The 20983-nt window shown below is 41.1% G+C and overlaps 1 protein-coding gene across 6 annotated transcripts in view; it reads left to right on the plus strand.

The window, feature by feature from the left end:
• The window catches only part of COBL (cordon-bleu WH2 repeat protein), a 186994-nt gene that overhangs the window by 163126 nt on the left and 2885 nt on the right, over window positions 1-20983 (plus strand). For 5 of the 6 annotated variants that reach the window (XM_019540888.1, XM_019540913.1, XM_019540905.1 and 2 more), the window contains 4 exons: window positions 9470-9564; window positions 11371-13421; window positions 14239-14358; window positions 16328-16594. In XM_019540888.1, the coding sequence (XP_019396433.1) occupies window positions 9470-9564; window positions 11371-13421; window positions 14239-14358; window positions 16328-16594 (2533 nt within the window). The remainder of the gene's footprint in view (window positions 1-9469; window positions 9565-11370; window positions 13422-14238; window positions 14359-16327; window positions 16595-20983) is intronic. The other variant, XM_019540897.1, reaches the window with a different exon arrangement.

Raw genomic sequence — 20983 nt, forward strand, 5'->3', positions numbered from 1 at the left:
AAAAAAAATCCATGGGGGGCGGGGAAGAAATTGTTGTTTCTAAGAGAATCACAGTGTTCAGCCTCTTACGTAATTTGCTGTTTTCCATCCCTCTAGATCCCTGTACATGTGATTGAGGTGGGGAAGAGAATAAAACTGGTGCGAATTATGAAATGCCCCACAAAAAAAGCCTTTTCTGAAGCTCTGGTTTTAAGAGAAAAATAACAGTAATGTTCATATTACCACAACTGTGTATAAGGAACTAATTGCCTTCTAGATTTCCCCTTTACATTCCCCCAAAAAGAGCTCTTCGTGTTTTGTTTTTTGTTTTGTTTTGTGAAAGTGCTTGTGGAAGGAAAGTAATGATGATAGTGCTATGCTAAGATGTTACATTCAAAATAACTACAGGAACAATCTAAAGAAGCCTTTTCATTAAATCTGTCCCTAGGTAAAATTTGTCACTTGATACTTGGGTAAAATATTCCATAACTGTACACCGGGAAATGTAGGCTTTTGGTAAAGAAACAGTTCTAGGAGGCAGGAGCTCATCTCTGCCTTGTGGCTTTCTGTGAAAGCATAGACAAGTCATTTAACCACCATGTGTCTCAGTTTCCCATCTTCAAACCTGGGGTGATACCTTGTTGCTGTGATGTGAGGCACAGTGTTTTAATGTATCAATACTTGTATATAAGGATATTTATATAAAGTATATCAATACTTGTATAGAATCTTAGGTCAAAGGGTCTTAAGATATACAAAGCAGTAGTCTGTATAGAGCAACAACATTTTTACTCCGTCCTTGTGTTTTCACCAATGATTATGAAGAAGAATTATAGAGGGAATATAAACTGATTACTTGCTAAGAAGCTAATCTTCCCTCTGATAGGGACGACTGCAGTTCCTATTAAATCAATTGATGGTGAAGCTTATATATCTAAGGGCAAAACTGAATCCACGTAGTATTATTGGTGGGCCAGTTTCAGGGGAAATAAGATTAATTCAGTCTCTGCATGCTTCCTATAGATGTAATAATAACCCTTCCACTTCTGTTCCCCTCCTTGCCCCCCCACAAAAGAAAATTGTGAAGAGCCTGATAGCAGAATACCAAACAACCCTGTTTTCAAAAGGGAGAGGGTGTCTTTTCTTTTTTTCACTTTGAAAGGTCTGTAAGACAGTGCTGTGTGATACACAGACGGTGGCAGAATGCAGTTCTGAAGCTTTTTTTTAATTTCCTCTACTTGTCTGTCTCTTTTAGAAAAGTTACATTAAAGACAAATCATGACTTTGTTATCTAACCAGTCCCTGGTGGAATATACTTTCTAGTACATTAACAGCTTACAGTTTTTCACAGGCTTTGGTCATATGAAGCTGAGACATTAAAAAGTTATCACAGCAAACTTCACTTCCATCTCAGAAACAGTTAGGGGGAGGAGGGGGGAGAGAAAGGGAAACACTTGATGTTTGGTGGTGTGACATAGTTGATGAGAGAGCCTGCCAGCTGGGATGGAAATAGCCACGCTGTACTATTTTGCAGCCTTCCTGTTCCTCTCTTAAAAAACCAATAGAAAAGCCCATTCAGCCTAAACTATGAAGAAAGAAAAACAGATCCCAATGGTTTTGTTGGTTCATTTGAAAAATAGCTAATCCAAGTGTTTACATGCAGACATTTGCTGAAGCCAATCCAAAAACACATAGAGATTGAGGTCACCACTATGACTTGGTTTGAACAGAAAGCCATTTTCACACGTTTAGTATCTCTCTGTTTTTACACTGTATGAAAAGCAGTTCTCTTCACATTATTTAGGGGAGTATTCCTAAGCCCATTTTACTGGTTAGAGTTTGAGACAGATATTAAAGTTAACCGTACCTTTACGCGCAATAGTATTTTGTTTAAAAATGGCAACCCGGGTAACCAACTGAGCTGTGAAATGACCTCAGATTCCCTAGGACCCAGGTGGTTGCTCTTAGCATAATATTGTCTTTCTACATTAAACAGGCTAGCGTCTATGAGCAGTTGAGCACTTTCAATACCTACAGAGGTAACTGAGCTCACAGAAAGTCAGTGGTACTTGTTCCCTTTCAAAAGTGGGCCTCTTATTATTTATCATGGCTAAGATATGAAGGTCTTACCTGGGTCTTTTGATATTAGATGGAGATGATGGAATATCAGCATAACTGTCAGTGTCCATAATACAGTTTACATAGCCTTCCATATGCACTGTGGTTTGCAGTTATGCTGTTAGTGTTTAGTTTTCATCAGCCCCAGTACTGTATATAAAGCTTTCCATAACTCTGGAAATGTGCTGACTTCAAGTTATTTTTACAAATAACTAAATGAAAATGCTCTAAAAATAAGGTAAGGGCAGCTTCTCTAACTGCATTGCTAGTATCTTTAATTAAATTCCCAGTATCTTATCTAGTGTTTCTGGGCTGATTTATCTGAGCCTTATCTCTTCCCTTTTGAATGCAGACTCTTACGAAGGTCCATCTCCCAATATTATTTTGACAAAATGCTGTTGTAACTTCAATTTTGTCTCCAACTGAACGAGTGGCCAACACAAGAGCAATTGTGTATTGCAACCTCTGCTCAGTGGAATTCTAAAGGTAGTAATTTAACATAAGGTAGGGTAGATATGCTCCTTTAGGCTAGGGACAGACGTTACACATAAACCGGTTTAAGCAATCAGAAACTGGTTTAAACCTGTAACAGAACAAATGTTCAGTGCACATAAACCAGTTTGAGAATGGCTGGCTGAAACCAGTTTGACTTAAACCTGGTTGAATGTAGTATCATCCTTAACTGATTTGGGTCAAACCGGTTTATGCAATGTCTGTCCCAGACCCCTTGCTGGTTTAAATTAAATCAGACTCCCCCAGCATCCTGGCATGCTCTCTAGGCTAGGCAGGGCTCTCTGCTCTACAGAAGGGCTGGCCCTTCCCCTCTGCTCCCTGGCCAGAGCTCCAGAGACTGCGGGCTGCTCTCCTCCCCTCCTCTACCTTGCTGAGGAGGTGTCTGTGGATCAGGAAGCAGACCACATGCTGGCTAGGGTCCCTGCTGAAGCAACAGGCAGAGTCAACAAGTAGCTGGTAATGTCCCTCTGTTGTTTTCTTAATGGGGTGATAAACACAGTTATCAATTCCCTGCTGCGCTAATCAGAGCTCTTGCCAGAGCCTGGCCATACCCCCCACAGCTCCATGCTGTGGCAGGAAGGGAGCCGCTGCAGGCATGTGCCTGCATGTCTGGGATGTCTGTCCAGTTACAAAACTGGTTTAGCCAGCCAGGTTAGACTAACCTGCAAAGATTGAATCAATTCAGGCTCGTGCTTTTTGAATGTCTGTCCCTAGCCTTATAGACTAGCTAAATAAGATTTAGAGAAAGAGAGCATGCAAACAAGCTTTCATGAACCCAAGTTTACTTCATCAGATGCTGTAGTTTAACAGATTGGTAGTTTAACAACCACTGTTGTCTGTTCTTTTCTCTTTCAAAGAATCTCTGCTAATCTACATGAGTAATAAAGTGAATGGGCATCCTAGAACCCATGCATGTTCACTCTTTCAACTTTGTGCTTAAAACTCACTAGCACTGTAATTTTTAGCACCTTGTAATTTATGATAAAGATAGGAAAGCACACGATAACCTCCAAACTCAGTCAAAAAAGTGTGAGAGAAAATGTCATTGGTAATGTTTATCCAGAATGTAAAACATGATATCAGAATAAGTCTTATATTTTTCTTGGGTTCTAGCCAAAACAGAATGGTTAACAAAAAAAAGTCTGTAGAGCTGGGAGGGAGAAGTTTATTTTTTAATTAAAAGCCCTTTTGCTTTCCTTTGCTAAATACTATTGTATGAAAAAGTAGTTTTAAACATATTTATATGTCATGTGAGCTACTAGAAACCCTCAGACCACCCGCTTCCCAAGACACACACATGCTGTGTATTTCAAGGTCTTCGTTTGAATTCCATGAGTTCTGGTATTCATAGATGCTGATTTTCTTTATGATTTAAGGTGGAAGAGGTGAACTGTCATTATGAGAATTAAGAAATGCACAAAAAAAACACCTTCTCTGAAGCCATACATTTAAGAGAAAAACAGAGTACCTTATTCCTATTTCTAAGAGACTGCACAAGGAGCAAATTTTCCTCCTCAGACACTTTATGAGTTATGCATCATTATCCCAGTTTTACAGATAGGAAAATGAGACAGAGAAGTTGAGAAGCAGAGTATGCCTAATCACTGTGCTAGTACTCAGAGATTTGGGGGAGAAATCCTTATTTTCTCTGCCTGTGCTGTTACACCCACTCTGGAGAAGAAATAATTGAGCTGTAAGGGACCAATCCAGTTTTCCTGGAAAGAATCCCATTGATTTCTGTAATAAGTGGATTCATGACTTCACTGAGGCCATGCAGTAGCTGCAGATGGAAGTGGAGTTTATGAGTCTATAGTTTGTAGCCCCTCAGTACAGTCCAGTGGACATGCTGACTCCACTTCTCTGAAGAACAGAAGTTGCATCATTTCCATGTGACACCCAGGCAGTATTCCTGCTTAGCTATGTTATGTAGTACTCATCTACTACGTAAAGAGATGGGCCTTTGTACCAGAAGGCTAGAGGTTCCTGCTTTAAACTAGGCTTCATTCTCTGATATGGGATTACACATTCTCCAACAAGCAGTACCTTAGCATTTCTGTCACTGTGGCGTTCATAGATTCATAGCAGTAGGGTCAGAAGGGACCTTGTAGATCTTCTAGTCTGACCCCCTACCCTGGGCAGGAGAGAAAACTGAGCTCAGATGACTCCAGCCAGGTAAACATCAAGCCTCTTCTTAAAGACCCCCAAGGTAGGAGCCAGCACCACTTCCCTTGGAAGTTGGTTCCTGATCCTAGCCACCCTGACTGAAGTAGTGCCTTCTAATGTCTAGTCTAAACCTACTCTCTAGCAACTTATGGCTGTTATTCCTTGTTACTCTGGGAGGCACTCGGGGGAACAAGGTCTCTCCCAAACCCCGCTGGTCCCCCCCTAGTAAGTTTACAGACGTCCACCAGGTTCCCCCTCAGCCTTCTCTTGTGAAGGCTGAACAGGTTAAGGTCCTGTAGCCTCTCCTCATGTGGTCTGCCCTGCTGTCCCCAGATCATGCGAGTGGCCCTCCTTTGGACCCTCTCAATGCTGTCCACATCCCTCCTGAAGTGCAGTGCCCAGAACTGGACATAGTACTCCAACTGTGGCCTGACCAGTGTTGCCTAGAGGGGGAGGATCACCTCCTTGGCCCTGCTTGTGATGCATCTGTGGATGCAGGACAACGTACGGTTGGCCCTACTGACCATGTTCTCGCATTGTCGGCCCATGTTCATCTTGGAGTCAATAATGACTCCAAGATCTCTTTCTGCCACCATGCTTTCAGGAAGGGAGTTCCCCAGCCTATAGGTATGCTGCTGGTTCCTACTGCCCAAGTGCAGTACTGTGCACTTGTCAGTATTGAATCCCATCCTATTTTCATTTGCCCACCCCTGTAACCTGTCCAGGTCCTGCTGTAATCTGTCCTTCCCTTCTACCATGCTCACCTCACCCCAGATCTTGGTGTCATCTGCAAATTTAAGTAGGGTGCTCTTTACCCTGTCATCCAAGTTGCTAATAAAGAAATTGAACCCTGGGGGACCCCACTGCCCACTTCCCTCCAGGTTGAAAATGACCCATCCACCACCACTCTCTGCGTATGACCCCTCAGCCAATTTGCGACCCATCTGATTGTGTGGGCATCAACGCCACAGTCACCTAGCTTTTTAATAAGAATGAGATGGGAGACAGTGTCAAAGGCCTTCCTGAAGTCCAGAAAGACTACATCCAGTGCAACACCTGCATCCAGTGATTTTGTGACCTGATCATAGAAGGCAGTCAGGTTGGTCTGACAGGACCTGCCCTTAATGAAACCATGCTGGTTGCCCTTGAGCATCATCCCCGCTGCCGGCCCTTCATAGAAGTGCTCCTCGATATCTTCTCAAAGAGTTTCCCCTTGATTGAAGTAAGACTAACAGGCCTATAGATGCTTAGGTCCTCCCTCTTCCCTTTTTGAAAGATGGGGACCACATTGGCCCTCTTCCAGTCATCCAGTACCTGGCCAGAGCACCACAAGTGCGTTAGGCACCTTCCTCCCAAAAGTTTTATATATGATGTCTTAGCACAATATTGATTTCCCACTAGTATCACTTGCACTGTACGCCAGTAGTCACCAATCACTTGATCTCAATTGACTTGTCAGTTGTGGAGCCTCTGGCAGTCGATTGCAGTCTGTCAGAGGCTCCATGATTGTGAGCGGCAGAAAGCACATGGCTGGGCTGAACCACACTCCCTGCCGCCTGAGCTGGGCTGGGTGAGTGGGGTCAGAGCCTGGGCAGCTTGTCTGGGAGACAGGGGGCAGGGGTACAGGAAAGAGAGCAGGTAGACAAGGCAAGGGGGTGGGGCAGGGCAGGGGTGGTAGATCCTGGAGTGCCCTTTACTTAGAAAAAGTGATTTTCACCATAAAATGGTTGGAGATCACTGCTGTACACAATGCCCAAAATATGGCACAGGACAGAATGTGAAAACAATATTTGTATTTTACATTTGTTATTTGCATTGTTGACTTCGTGTACACTTGGAATGAAATGTTATTATTCCCATTGAAAAGAATTCTTTTAGTCTCAAAAGTGGCTCTTTCAAAGCATGCACTTTGCATTCATTCTTATATTGGCTTTATAAAGCTTACCACAAAATTTTTTATTTTGTACAAAGAAAAAAATAACATCAAGGGATGTTGCCCAGGGAAGATGCACAGAAATTAGCAAGATATATTTATTCCTTCCAAAGTTGAGAACTTCAGAGTCCTGGTAGACGGAATCTTTGCTTAGTCCTTAGATCTACAGCCTCAGACCTTAGATCTAACACTTTGCTCAGTAAGTACCCCCGTCCTCCCCAACTTTGTATGCTTAGGCACTTTGTAGGACACAGTCTCATACAATCAGGTTTCTCCCTTGGAGCATCCAGTATTTTGGGCTCTAAATCAGTGAAGACAGTTCTATTTTTCTTGCACTCTTGCCTTTTCTCGAGTCTATAAGGAAAACAATTCAGTAAGCACTGCAGTGTGACTCTGAGCATTAACACCGGAAGAGCCTGATCTTGAAAGGTTCTGATAACCTGTTGCTTCCATTGGTTTCCATTGATGCTCAGCACCTCCCAACATCATGTTCAGAGTGTTGATGAAGCAAGCTGTAGTCCATATGCTGTGGTTTTCTTATGTACTGTCCTTGTTTGTCAATTCTATCGCTCTTTAAGGAAGTGATTTTTTTTTGGTTACTGCCTTTGACCTCCAGTTTGCAAAAGCTCCATCTTAACATAGCCTCAATTCATTGGTCTGTCATTATTCACCAAAGCACTTAAGTATGTGCATGAGTCCATTGATCTCAAGGGAATCTTTGGCCTGCTTAAAGTTTATGCAGGGCATTAAGTGTTGTACTGAAGTCCATCCTTCAACCCATAGTTAAATATTTTGTTGAGCTGAGGCTTTCTGTAATAGTAAACATCTGAAAAAATATTTGGCAGGGCTATTTACTAAATAATTGATTTATTTTATACCAGCTTCTGATCCAGTGTTCAGGGGAGTAACTGCTGATTTACTTCAATGCAAGTAAAAGAAGGCGCAGGCTTCTAGGAATTTATCTGTACACATAAGTAAAGATCAACAACAGGAGGCAGGGTGGATATCTGCAGGAATGCTTACAGAAAACAGAGATGGACTTTAACACAGAAATATTGATTCTGCAGACATGATATTTCTATTCCATTAATACAGCTATCAGGAGGAGAAAAGTACACAACAACAAAATAGCCTAAAAACAAAAATGGGGAAAGTCATTATAATCACTCCTCAGAACAGGAGAAAAAACCCCAAAATGGACATGCAAATTTTGATACTTGTTGATTCCAGCTGGATTGAAAGACTCCTGGAACTTGGCACCACCAGTCAGGATTTGGCCCTCACAGTCTGAACCAACGTAGAACCACTGAGATCTGTGAGATGCACTGACAGATCGTACACAAAACAGTGCCCTTTTTTTTTAATTTGCTGAACCAAGTAGGTTAAATTTTGAAAGGTCTCCCAGAAGGAAGTGTGTTTTTAAGGAGGCATCTGAATGAGAAAGGGTACCATGAAGGGTAAAAGAATAGAGGGAATATTGTGATCAGAGAGGCGAGACATGGAAGACAATGCAAAGAGGCCAGAGGAGTGCTTCTGGTTCAGATGACTACATGCCCTGTTTTACCTGGACAGTCCCATTTTAAACAGCTATCACAGTTATCCAATCAGTTTGGTCAAATTATTGCTTCTGTCCTGTTTTTAGCAAGATGCCCAAAACACATATTTAAAACAGGACTGTCCCAGTAAAAATGGGACTTTTTCATCTTCCTCCCCCCTCCACTATTCATTGTTCCACACCCCAACCTGCCTGGTCTCCAGTGTGTTCAGTATATATTATTTATATACCAAAGCTTGGAGATGGCTGAACATGAAGATATTGTGGAGAGAGGGAGGAGGCAGCAGAGGGTCACATTTTGACACTTAGAGAAATATGGTCACCCTACCCCTAACACAATGCAAAGAGACTGGAGAAAAGCATAAGAAGGGGAAAAAGCAGGGGAGGGAGTAAGAAGGAACACGGTAGATATGGGCGAGAGCTGAATTGTACAGCTTTTTGGTCAGAAATAAGAAGCCTAACATTTGTAGCAGGCAAGGAGCAACCAATGAAAAGGTTTGAAGAAGAAAGTGATAGTAGAAAATTATTATGATTTCTAGTCTAGTCACAGGGACAAGACCTAACTGGGATGTTCCAGGCTGTAGTGTTACAGCTCCACATGAGGCATGAGGAGGGAAAACAAATAAATGCTGAGGGTGAAAGAAGAAATTTGAGAAATATTTGGAATTTGAAAGGATTATAAGCCATTCTATACTTTTACTAAATGCTTTTCGTTTATTAGGCCCACAGTATATATAATCAGGGACACCTCCAGAAAAAAATATGTTCCTTCCTCCCACCTCAGAATAAAGTGTAGATGTTTAACAGAACTTTTCAATTCAGATTGACTTATAGTGCGGATAGTACATGTGCTGGTCAATTTTAAAGCAACATGGAGATGCAAAAGGCTTTCTTACTTGCACACTGTCCTTTGATCTGTGCTACTCAAATGTGGACTTTGCAGAAACAACATGCCGCTTCATTGTGACAAACTTTATTAAGATTAATCTTGTGATCAACAACACACTGATCACATTCAGGAACTACACAAATCCCACAGTGCAAAGCTGCTTTTAATAAGAGCCTTGGAGATATCTGGACACAAGTCTCTAGAGCATCAAGGTTTTTGTTCTTTGGGGTATGTGCTGTGCATCTGAAATGGAGCAAAAGATGTTGAAATGAGAACAGATTTTAGGCAACAAGGAAAATAACATTTTATTCTCTTTCAGTAGAGATGTAATGGCTGCCTCTAAGAATGCCAATGAGGATGACATTGCTGCACAACTCCAACAGACTTTGGTTGAACTGGATGACGATTTAGGGGGTATGAAACAATATTATCTCTGAACTGGAAAAGGAATAGCAAAGGGACACAAAGCCAGATTTTACCCTCAAATGTATTGCAATGTTCTAACTGAGTTCATGGGAGGTACATACAGATCCAAGGTCAGAAACTGGCCTGTGCTGTATAAATTGATGCTGTTTTGTTTTCCTGATGAGGCAAACAAATGTATTAGACTACAGTTACATATGTTTGCAAATACTTTTATAAATATCATCACTATATCTGAGCACCTGTTCCTAGAAAGGAATCAGCAATATTTAATGGGCCATTTTTTTTTCTGTAATAATTTTACTGGCTTCAGCGAAGTTATGTAAGTAGTGAATTTGACCCTAAGCCTGACCAGTAAGCCATAACTGTAACTTTGAAGCAGAATCCATCATTCTGTATCACATAAGCTGCTATTTTGTAGTTCATAAGAATGGAGTGAGGGAATGCAAACTTTTTTATATAAAAGTATTTCAATTGAATCCAGTGCTTGGTTTGAAGTTAAACATCTAACATCCTGACAAGTAAAGGTAAAAAAAAAAAAAAGAGAGAGAAAATGACATCACATCAGAACCAGTCTTCTGTAGTAAAGCAAAATACTGCACATTTTTATAAAACAAAAACCTTTTTATAAACCACTCATAATTTTGCATTACCTTAGAATTTAGTGAACCTATCTCATTTCTGAAAGTGGTGTACTCCTGTGATTCCATTAGCTGCTGTGGAATAACTCTTGATATATATTAAAGTAATTGAAAAAAGAATTGCATCCAACAGCTTCTTGCACAATGCAACTGAATGATTCCTGAATGATAAAGAAAGCCTGGTAAAAGAAGAAATACAAGTTCTGTTTCTTTGCTTGCTAGCTTGAGGAAATCTTTCAGATGTGTTATAATTACTAACCAGGTTTGGGAATCATAATCTGGAGTTACTTGCTGATTCCCAGAAATGCTTCTCCTTTGCAGTAATATGGTGATGAAGCGAAATTAGTCAAAGATAAAGTATGAACAGAAGTCTAAATGCTGCTCTCAACTGCACATGTGTATTTCCCACTAACTGCAATGCATGAACACATGTATTTGATGATCATAATCAGCAACCAAACAGTAAAATGTATCCAGAAAGCTCTCTCTCACATAACAGGAGCTTGTAAGCTTATAAGTTTACTAAGATTCTTAGGAACATGTATGTTGTAATTAATATAGCCAAACACCTGCTTGTTCTTAAGAGACTATAAACTATCTCTGAGTAATTGAAAGTGATGTTGCATGTTCTTCTTGGCAACCATCCATCCTCGGGATCATGGTGTATGTGCAAGAGGTCTATGCGATCATCACACCAAGACCTTCAAGGAGTATGCCTAGGCAAGAGTATGCTGGAATGGAGGCTGCCCTAGGCCTACCATGCCCCCTTTAGAGTCTAAAGTTTAGACCATCAAGACAGAGTCCAAAGGCCAAGCAGAATCCAGATGTTCAGTGTGTCAGTGGTTGTAGCTTCTGCCAGACAGTAACAGATTAGAGGTGCTATGACTGCCTTACACCTCAGCAAGGATGCATTTCCATCAGGGTGATGTCCCTTAGCCTTTCTCCAACCAAGATGTAACCACATGACACTGAGGTTTTGGGGCACCATATAGATGCCTTACTCGGGGGGTTGTAACATTGTGGTAAGAGCTACCACACCACAAGTAGCCCCACCACATTGCCACCAGGCCCTCCAGTTGGATGCAGTTTATGGTCATACCCAAAAACTAAATGTATAGTACCAATAAATGAATGTTTTTGTTTATATATTTTGCAGCACTGGAAGCTGGACATTATGACACAGGTAGTGATTCTGTATTCGATCACTTAAATGAGGTGTTAAGCCCACATACAAGCAACTTCAACACCGCTCAAGTGCTTGCCTGTTCTGTTCCAGTAACAATCATAGATGAGATTCCAAGAGTTAATGACTTCCCAGCACCTCAAAACAAAGAAAATGCTCTACTCCCTAATGAAGATGGCATAGAAGATTTCTCATTTGGCTCAATTAATGTAGGAAACTTTACTAATAAAAATAACAATGCAGGTTCTTTTGATAAGGACCATGTGGACAGCAGATCTCTACATATTTCAAAAGATTTAATACATCAGAAGTCATCTGAAATTGATTTCAAATCTCTGCCTATAGGACAAAGGAGGGATATGTCTCAGTCTCATGTTGTCTCACTTGACAAGAAAAATGAGAAATATCTGGGGCTAGAAAGGATCTATAAAAATGATGTTAGGTCCAAGGAATGTAGACCTAAGTTGATTTCTTCTGACCTCAAGCCTGTGACTGAAAGCAGTGCAGAGAAAGAGAAAAACAATGTGTTTAATGAAAAAAATAATCTAGAAAGATCTCAGAACAAAAGAAAAACAGAATTGAAATTCAGGCAAACTTCAGCAAAAAACACAGAAGAGAAAGAAGATACTCAGTCAGCACCCATGTGGTGTCAGCGTGCTCATAGTACATATACAGTAACAAGCTATGAACCCAGAGTAGGTCTGACAACCTTTAAAATTGTCCCTCCCAAACCTGAAATAAAACATTTTGATAGAGGTACATCTCTCTCCACTGGTGCCATTAAGATAGATGAGCTAGGCAATCTTGTAAGTCCAAATGCTGGTGGTGGTAAGAACATGCCAGATGCTTCTACCAGTGAAATGGAGGAACCTTTCATTGGGAGAATAAGAGCATTCTGGAGGTCAAACTCTATGGAAAAGCAACTTGATGAGTGCATAGAACATAATTCTAAAAAGACAGTAGCTACCACAAACTCTAAACCTTTTACTTTGAAACCTGAAAGCACACCTCTCTCTCCCACAGATGCAAAACCAATACCACCACAAACATTTGCATCCAGGGTGACTGAAAGGTCTTTTGAAACTGAAAAAATCAAACAGCCTAATGCAACCACACAGTCTCAGGTAAAACCATCCATACCTCCAATACTGAACAGGAACAAGACAGAGTTCCCATTTCTAAAGCCTTATAGAAGAACTTCAAGCCAATATGTTGCCTCTGCCATTGCAAAGTATATTACTTCACCTACATTTAAGGCTGACCCTACACTCAGTCATGACAAAGAAGAAAATAACCATGAAGAGAGAGGAATGAAAACTGGAGCAGAACATTCCTCCCAAAAAAACATTGTGGCCAAAAACAGCCCTTTGGAAGAAACACAATCAATAGAAACAAGCAACGATCATTCAAATATTTTTACTTGCAATCACAACGCATCCAACAGGTTTACACTTGGTGATAATTTTGGAGAAGAAAACAAAGCTATAAATGTCAGGGCACTGAATCAAGCAACTCCTGTTGGCTTCTATAAAAAGAGTGTCAATGTACCACTTACTAAAACCTCAGTGATGGATAACAGTTTTGCACAAGATGATCACAGGCTTAACAGCAAACAAAAGACAAAGCCTGTATTTGATCAGAAATCTGAGCATAGGAACCAAACTAATTCTTCCTCATACCTCAAATCACCTGGTCTCCATGAACCCAGCTTCTCTTCTGGTTCATCTCTGAGTGCCACAAAATGGCAGGTTGTGGACAAGCCTCCTGGAAACTCTTTAAAAGTCTCATCTGAGTTGAACATTGCATCTGTTAACAACAATAGTGATTTAGAAAGAGAAGAAAAACCCAATGGTATATTACTGGGTAATGTCAATGAGTCTGATATCACTGTACAAACCAATATCTTTGGGCCAAAGAAGAAGTTCAAACCAGTTGTTCAGAAACCAGTTCTAAAAGACACATCTCTGCACACTGCACTAATGGAGGCTATTCAGACTGGAGGAGGAAAACAAAGGCTGCGAAAGGTAAAGGAACATTCCAGCTTGGAGAATCGTGTATTTACACTAGTCAGCCACTTGCTGCTTTATAACTGGTGATGGGCTGGACTGCACGTTATGTTTTAAAAATGCATGAGGGCAAAATGTGGAACCAGGCCACTGGCTGTACTGCACATAGTGTAGTGTTATGCAACCTTTTAGCTGCTGCAGAGGAGAATAAGTATATAGTATAAAGGGAAAAGAAGTATTTGAGGTTAGTTAGCCTGAAAACCTAACCTGTGTTTCTGAAGGATAAAAATAGCATGAAGATGATACATAAATACATGCAAATGACAGATAAGTTGTTTTTGATTATCCAGAGTTATTACTTAGGCACTGAAAGTGAGCTTTGTTCAATGCAGTACACAAAGGACTTGCAACCCTGTGCAAAATACAGCTCAGTAAGCTCACTGTTATGAATGTATGGCCGCATCTACATGAGACACAGACTGTGCAGTTGTTACTGAGCAGTAATTTAGTACTTGCATACCCAAGTACTAAATGACTGCACAGTATCTGGCATTACTGTGCCATGGTATTGCTGCATGGCTTCCTGGTGACACTGACTATGCAGTAGTAACAAGCTACTGCACAGTAGTAGTGCATTCTCATGTAGACCTGGCCAATACAATTCAGTGTCAGCAAGAATTGCTGCAGCAGCAGGTCCAAAAGGAGACATGGTGCCTCCCCATGCAGCTCACCCTATAAAAATACGTTCCAAGCACCTTTTAATAATATTTCCCAAACTGTTTTTAAGAAAATCTCTAGTACCAAACTGATGATGTCTGTTGTGATCCTGTTCTAGGTTTCAGACAGCATGACGAATGGAAATCAGCAGAAGCCCCCACATACTGAGCCAGAAAATGAGCGGTCAGCCCTGCTTGCAGCAATTAGAGGTCACAGTGGCACCTCAGGGCTGAAAAAGGTAAGAAGTAAAGAGGATCGTGCTCTACTCATAGATGGCTCCCACTGAGAATGTGTTAGGTAAACAGCAGTCTGGAAAACATCCAGCATAAGTTGTACTGCAAAGGGAGGGTTTTAGAAAAAACAGGATTACACAGTACGGGATTTTAATGTTTTCTGGGACAAAGTTATGACCTTAGCTGTAGAATTTGACTGGCCACTGGAACTGTGCACTTGTGGCTGTAATCAAACGTTTTGGGAAATCATGGCTTCATATGGCACACTGCGTATTTGCAGACATTAGTTTTCATTAGATTTAAAAAATGACACTTCCTATCTGATCATTAAAGTATTTATAATATTCAATAACCAGGGCCTGAATTGTTCCAGCCTGCGCTTCCATCAGGCTCACTAACCCACCAAAGAAGTGTATTTGATTAGGAGGTTTCCCTCTCTTTTGCACAGTGACTTAAGGCATTACCAAGTATCTGTAACAGTAGCAATCACCTGAATGCTCACCAGTCAGCATTCCTCATGTTCTTTATATTACTCTGGTTTTCCCTTCCCTTAAAGCAGCTATGAATGCCACATAGACCTCACAGCTGGTAGAGCAGTTAGCTTCCTTTCAGACTGACGCTGGGGCAGTGAAAAAACAGCCAGGAGTGCAGCCATCCCATTGTAAAGACAGCTTTTGCATAGACAGAAGGTAGTCTAACCTTACAGACTAAATCAGAGAGGTAAAATATAAGTTTTAATAAGGGACTTATAAATAGTTATAAACGTTAATATATAGCCCTCTGCTACGAAGTAAGCCCTCTGCTATACCTCTTTGATTTGGTTATTCTTTAAGGTGCAAGCCTACCTTGCATTCTGCCTTGTTTTCAGACTAACATGGCTAACTACATTTCTCAGCTACATAATCCTGCCAAGCTGCTGGGCATGGGACACTTGCTAATCAACATAATATGTATGTGTTTCCCAATGGTCAGAGCACAGGAATGGGATACAGGAGCTCCTGAGTTCTATTCCTTGTTTTAAAACTGCTTCCCTTGAGAGGCTCCAGTTAATTTTGTGTTCCTCTGCCTCTGTTTTGCTGTCAGTGAAGTTGGGATGATGATGATATTTACTTTCTTGGTCATACATGAGAATGCATTTGTTGATAGATGCCGAATGGTTTGAAGATACATAACACCGTGATAAATGCTAAATATATGCTAAATATAGGCTTTCAAGCTAACCTCAATTATTATGAATAATTATACTGTAAAAGACAAAAATCTTTGTGGAGAGAGTTGAAGATAAAGCACAAGCCAGCTTTGCTTAAAAATTCCCTTTCCTCCATTCTTTCTTGCAAGGGAGTGAGCTTCCCCACATATAACTCAGGCAGAAATGTTAAGTCCAGGAATTTCACAGAAAACCTTTCTTGGAAAAAGCAGTCAGGTTGGCTTTTCCTATTTACTTGTAAATAGTTCTTTCCGGTCCCATTTCCTTTCCATTTCAGATGGAGTATTCAGATTTAATAGCAATTTTAAAATGGAGCAAGGTCTGAGAGCCCAGCTCTCTCTCATCCATTATAACCACCATGCAGTACATATTACCAAGAGTAACAAGATTCCTGGGTGGCGACTGCAATCCTCATACATCTTCTTGATTGCAAAATCCTTGTGGTCATTCCCAAGTCCAACTCTCAGCCTCTTACCTTACATGCCAAGAAGAGTTACAGGATGCTAGAGTTCACAGTAAATAAAGATTGAGTTTCTGAGACAGAGTCACTGCCAAATCCTTGATCCTGGTAATCAGCCCACTTGAGTGATGTGAGAGAGTAGTAACAGATGTTTAAACCAATGAGCAAACATAAGTTATACATGTTTTACATCATTGGAACAAGCTCAAGCCATGAGTAGTGAATTTAAAATGTATCAAATGTCAAATAATGTGCAGGTTAGTTATGTTTGATATCACCAATTCATCTACAAATGTATCATTAACAGATCTCATCAGCAGCCTCTGACGAGCTACGGAGCTTCAAAAATGCAGAAGTGGCCTCGCAAAATAAAGAAAACTCCTGGGCAGAGGAGCCTCCTATCCCACCACCCCCTGCCCAGCCACCACCACCACCACCCCCACCTCCACCAGTCCACCTGTCTGTAACAGCCGCCCCTACATTCTCAACCACTGCTGAAAGTAACCCTGGGGAGGCAAGACAAGCCCTAATGGAGGCCATTCGCTCTGGCACTGGAGCAGCAAGGTTAAAAAAGGTAAAGGAGCCATTCTGCGTTGCCAGCTGAAATAGCCAGAAGTTGCTATACTGCTCTGTGAATGCAAAGCTTGTAAACTGTGCTAGCCATATTTTTAATCCCCTTTCTTGTCCAACTAAAAAAATACATAACACACTTTAATTGCTGCAGGGAGACTGGGATATATATACACTTATATACATACAAGTATACACATATGCAAACATACAGTTAAAAAAAGAGTTCATTTAACAGCATACATTTTAGAAAAAAATTAACATGACCTTTGCCACTTTTTGGACAAGATCATTCTAGTTAGTTTTGGGACAAACAGGACTTAGGATAAATCAGAATCTGACATGCACATTTTCCCCCTTTTCACTTCCGAAACACCAGTAGCAAAGCAATTTCAGCTGCTGACAGATGGGGGCTGGGGGATGGTGCTTTACTTTCAGCTTGCATGCCCCCACACTGAGTGTACCACATGCCCAGAAGAGGAACCACATCAGTCTGACCCAGCTCACCCAATATCTGTACAGATAGGGTGCTTCAGTGGGGCTTTTTAGCCTTTTATCTAATAGCTGATGGAAAAGCACCACTAAAGTTCATGATTTATACAGACGTTGGGGAGCTGGGTCAAACTGACATGGTTCCTCATCCAGTAAAGCACTACTTTGTTTTGTTTTGTTTTTCCACATCTTTCAGCAGCCTTAGATGTAACTATTTCACTTTAATTCCTAGCATTATTTTGATTTGGGGAGCCAATACTTTCAGTTGAATCATGCATCACTAAGGCTGCTTGGAGGTCAAATTTTGAAGCTGATATCTTTGACGGTGCCTGTTTTAAGGCATATCATGTATACCGATAGTTTTCTTATCTTTTTGAAATAGGGCCTTCTGAGGAAAATGGGCCTGGGCTCTATGCATAATCACACACCAGGAAATGTCTAGGCTTTCAAGTTCTGGTGTGAGTCGGAGTTAACTCTGCTGAAATCCACAGACTAACAAGAGTACTAGGTTGGTATGAGATCAGACTCAGGCCCTATGGCTTTCAGTCTGCATCCATTTATATGGGTACAACTCTCAGCAAGCCAAATATTATTCTCATTAGCTACATACGTGTATTTTTCAGAGTAACTGCTTGGAGCTCTGAGTTAGATCTTCCTTTCACTAGTATGAAGTTACTTCTGATTTAAATAAGAAACAAATGGAGCCCATTGGCCTCAGTTGAATTATTCCAGTAAGCAAGATGGACTTTGGCCCAATGACTTGGGTATTTACCAACACAGATGGAGCTTTCTCACCTTGTGACTTATGTATATGGTTTAGCCTTGCCCTTTATAAAACAAACCAAAAATACTGTACTATCAAATGATACTATGCCTTTAAAACATCTAGTTCTTATAAGGCTTAAATTCTTTAGAATTACACAAACAGTAGTGTTTTTAGGAGCCTTACTACATCAGCATGCTAAAATAAAATAGATTGTGTGATTATTTTTACATGGGTAGAATTATATGATATGTTGTTTTAGATACGTTTAAAACACATTTGGTAGGAAAACACCTAACAAAATTCTGTAGAAAAAAAAGGGTATAAAATATAGTATTTTCTGTCTTTGTTACACCTTCTTAAAGAAGAGTTTTGTTAGGTGTTCAAGGGTAACTTATGAATGTATTTTTTTCTGTATCCATACTTTTCCTGGAGATGTGCTTTTTAAAGCATAGTAGGTCTCAGCTCAGCCAGCATTGTCAGCCCAAGTTCTTCCAGCAAAGAGTTCCATAGCCATGAACCTGATTCTGATTATTTCAGTAATAAACCTAGATCCCTCCATTGGCATTAGCCCTGAGGAGTTTAGCTGTCTTCTTGAAGTTTTTGTGGTCTCTGTGGCCCCAGAGCCATTAAAGTAGCCTGGCCCCAGTCCATTAAAGTTTATAGATCAGGGTCAGGACCTATTCTGAAGTGTGTGGGCAGACAGGCCATGAAAGCAGTTCTAAGCTCTTCATGTGCTCTTTGTCATGTGTTAGACAGTTTGCCAGATGTTACACCTACTTCCACCTTATAGTGATTGCATTCTTAGGGTGGACTGTATTGTTGTAATAGTCTTAACACCAGGGAGACCAAGAGTACTTCACCCACAGCTCTTTTGCAAGATGGAATAAGCTATTCCTTATTGCTACTGCTGTGGCAGTCTGCATATCCAGGAATTATGGTAATTCCTGTATGGCCTCATGTCATTTCACCAGTACAAGCCCAAGTTACCCTTGACAGTTTGTACAATATTTCCACATTTTCAGGGGGCTTCCATCCAATTCCTATTGATATTAGTTCTGTGTGTTGTGGAATAGACCAAAGACAAATGCTGTTTTCCATCTGGGATGTACTTTTCCAGTTGGTCTAATAAAAGGTATCATTTTGGATCCAAGAGTTCTAGTTTTTTGACTTCTCTATCTGGTGCTCTTTTCCTGACATAGGACCACCTTGCTTAGAATGCAGGTGTAGTCCTGGAGGGAAGAGAATGTGATAGCTGCGCATTGGTGGTAAGTGATTTTGTAGCATCTTATGATTTCTCCAGGCAGTAGGCTATATGAGTTAAAAGGGAGGATAAAGGAGTATGTACCTTTTTTGTAGCTTTGCATGGTGCTGAGGCACAATTGCCTGCATATCTGGTTGAGTTCTGCTGAATAGGAATAACTGTACTGTGTCTCAGTACTGCTCCAGTTAATCCAACATCTTTTACACATACCATTAGCACCATCAGAAAGATGGTGATGAAGGGCACAGGGAGATTTGTTATTACTCTGCCACCAGTGGCTGGACATTCATCAGTAGGACCACTTGTGATTTCTGCTCCACTGGACCTAGAAGATGAGGCATCTAGTATGTAAGAAGACATGAGTGCCGTTGAAGTTAGGGTTCCCTAACCCTCTAGATACCCCTTCTAGAAAAAGAGGGAGTAGGAAGTCGTCAGGATCCTTAACTGGTTGCTTTGTCTGGATTCCATTTTCTAATACTGTATTCTTCAGTTTAGTTGGTGGCTTGTTTACCTTGAAGGAGACATTGGTTACCCTGCTTGACATCCAGAGGCCAGAGGTTCTTCCCTAGACTTGCCTGGGTCAAGTGGTGGGGAAGAAGTTAGTTTCCTAACTGGTGGACTTCTGAACTGTGTCTGAATTTTCTGTTTCTTCTGTTTGGGAAATTGGGTTAAATTCCTTCAAGGCAGATGGGATGGGGATGGTTCTTGGGTGACATACCTAACTGTGCTCTGATTTAGTGAACTTTTCGAAGTCAGATGATGTTTTTTCCCATGTTAGCCCTTTGTGTTTATATTTCTGTGTATCTGTGGTCTCCAATCCATTCTTCTTGGGAAACGCATTGTCTGTGGGACCCTTCAGTGATGCTTGCAGCCTTTGGAAATTAACAATTTAAAAGAGAAATTGACAGGGAGAGCAAAGTATGATGTTGCCAGCTACCTGTTTCATGCTCTGTATTGTTGCCCTTGAGCCTGTGAAGGCTGGGAATTACTGCCTTTCATCAGTCAAGATATAGGCACTCTTAGCTGATTAACAGGTTCTCAGCAAAGAATAGTTCTGCTGGCTGAGATTTACCTGAGGCTGTCTTTGTGGAAGAGCTCCAATATGCTTCCTTTATCACTGCAGCCTCAGTCTGCTTCTGGGCCTCTTGTTCGTAAAGACAGGTTGTAGGTGGATTTTGTGCTACTGGAGTTGCAGCTGTCTGCCCACTTGCTTCATTTTGCTTTGTTTATCAGAAAACCAGATGGGCCTAAGTGAGGACAGGGCTTGTTTTAGGGATGCCTTGCTAATGTTTTCTGTTACTAGAAGGGACATACTGGGCCATCAAGTCCAGTCTGCTGTGTTCCCAGGCAGCCATTTACCCAAGAAAACCCCATAATTCCATGTCAAGCCCTCGATTAGCTTTTGATTGCACTGTTGTAGTGCAGTGTTGTAAGCAATTTAGACATTTAAATTCTGTGTCTTTCTGCCCCTCTTCTTGGTGTACTCCAGAATTAAACGGTCCTGTTGGCAAAGTAATATGATTAGTAGATCAGGTGGAGAAAGAGGAGATGACTTTCTTGAGATTATAGGGGTGTGTGTGGGTGGGTGTGTGAGCATGGTGCATATGTAAGAGGAGGCAAGCAGGAAAGGAAATGCACTCACCTAAATAAGAAGCATTCCAACAACCACTCCAGCACTGATAATAGCTGAGAAGAGGCAGCTCCTTGACCTCAATGCAGGTTACAGATCTGTTTGTTCCAGACTCAGAACCTGAGATTAAAGATCCATGGTGCAGGAAGGGAAGAGGGAGCTTGCTGCAGGCTAATACCCTACCCTCCATAAATGCTGACCTCGTGAAGGAACACCTTGAGAAGCTGGATACCTTCAAGTCAGC

The sequence above is a fragment of the Crocodylus porosus genome, unplaced genomic scaffold (assembly GCF_001723895.1).
Source record: "Crocodylus porosus isolate Cpor-Errol unplaced genomic scaffold, CroPor_comp1, whole genome shotgun sequence".
NCBI classification, from domain to species: Eukaryota; Metazoa; Chordata; order Crocodylia; family Crocodylidae; genus Crocodylus; species Crocodylus porosus.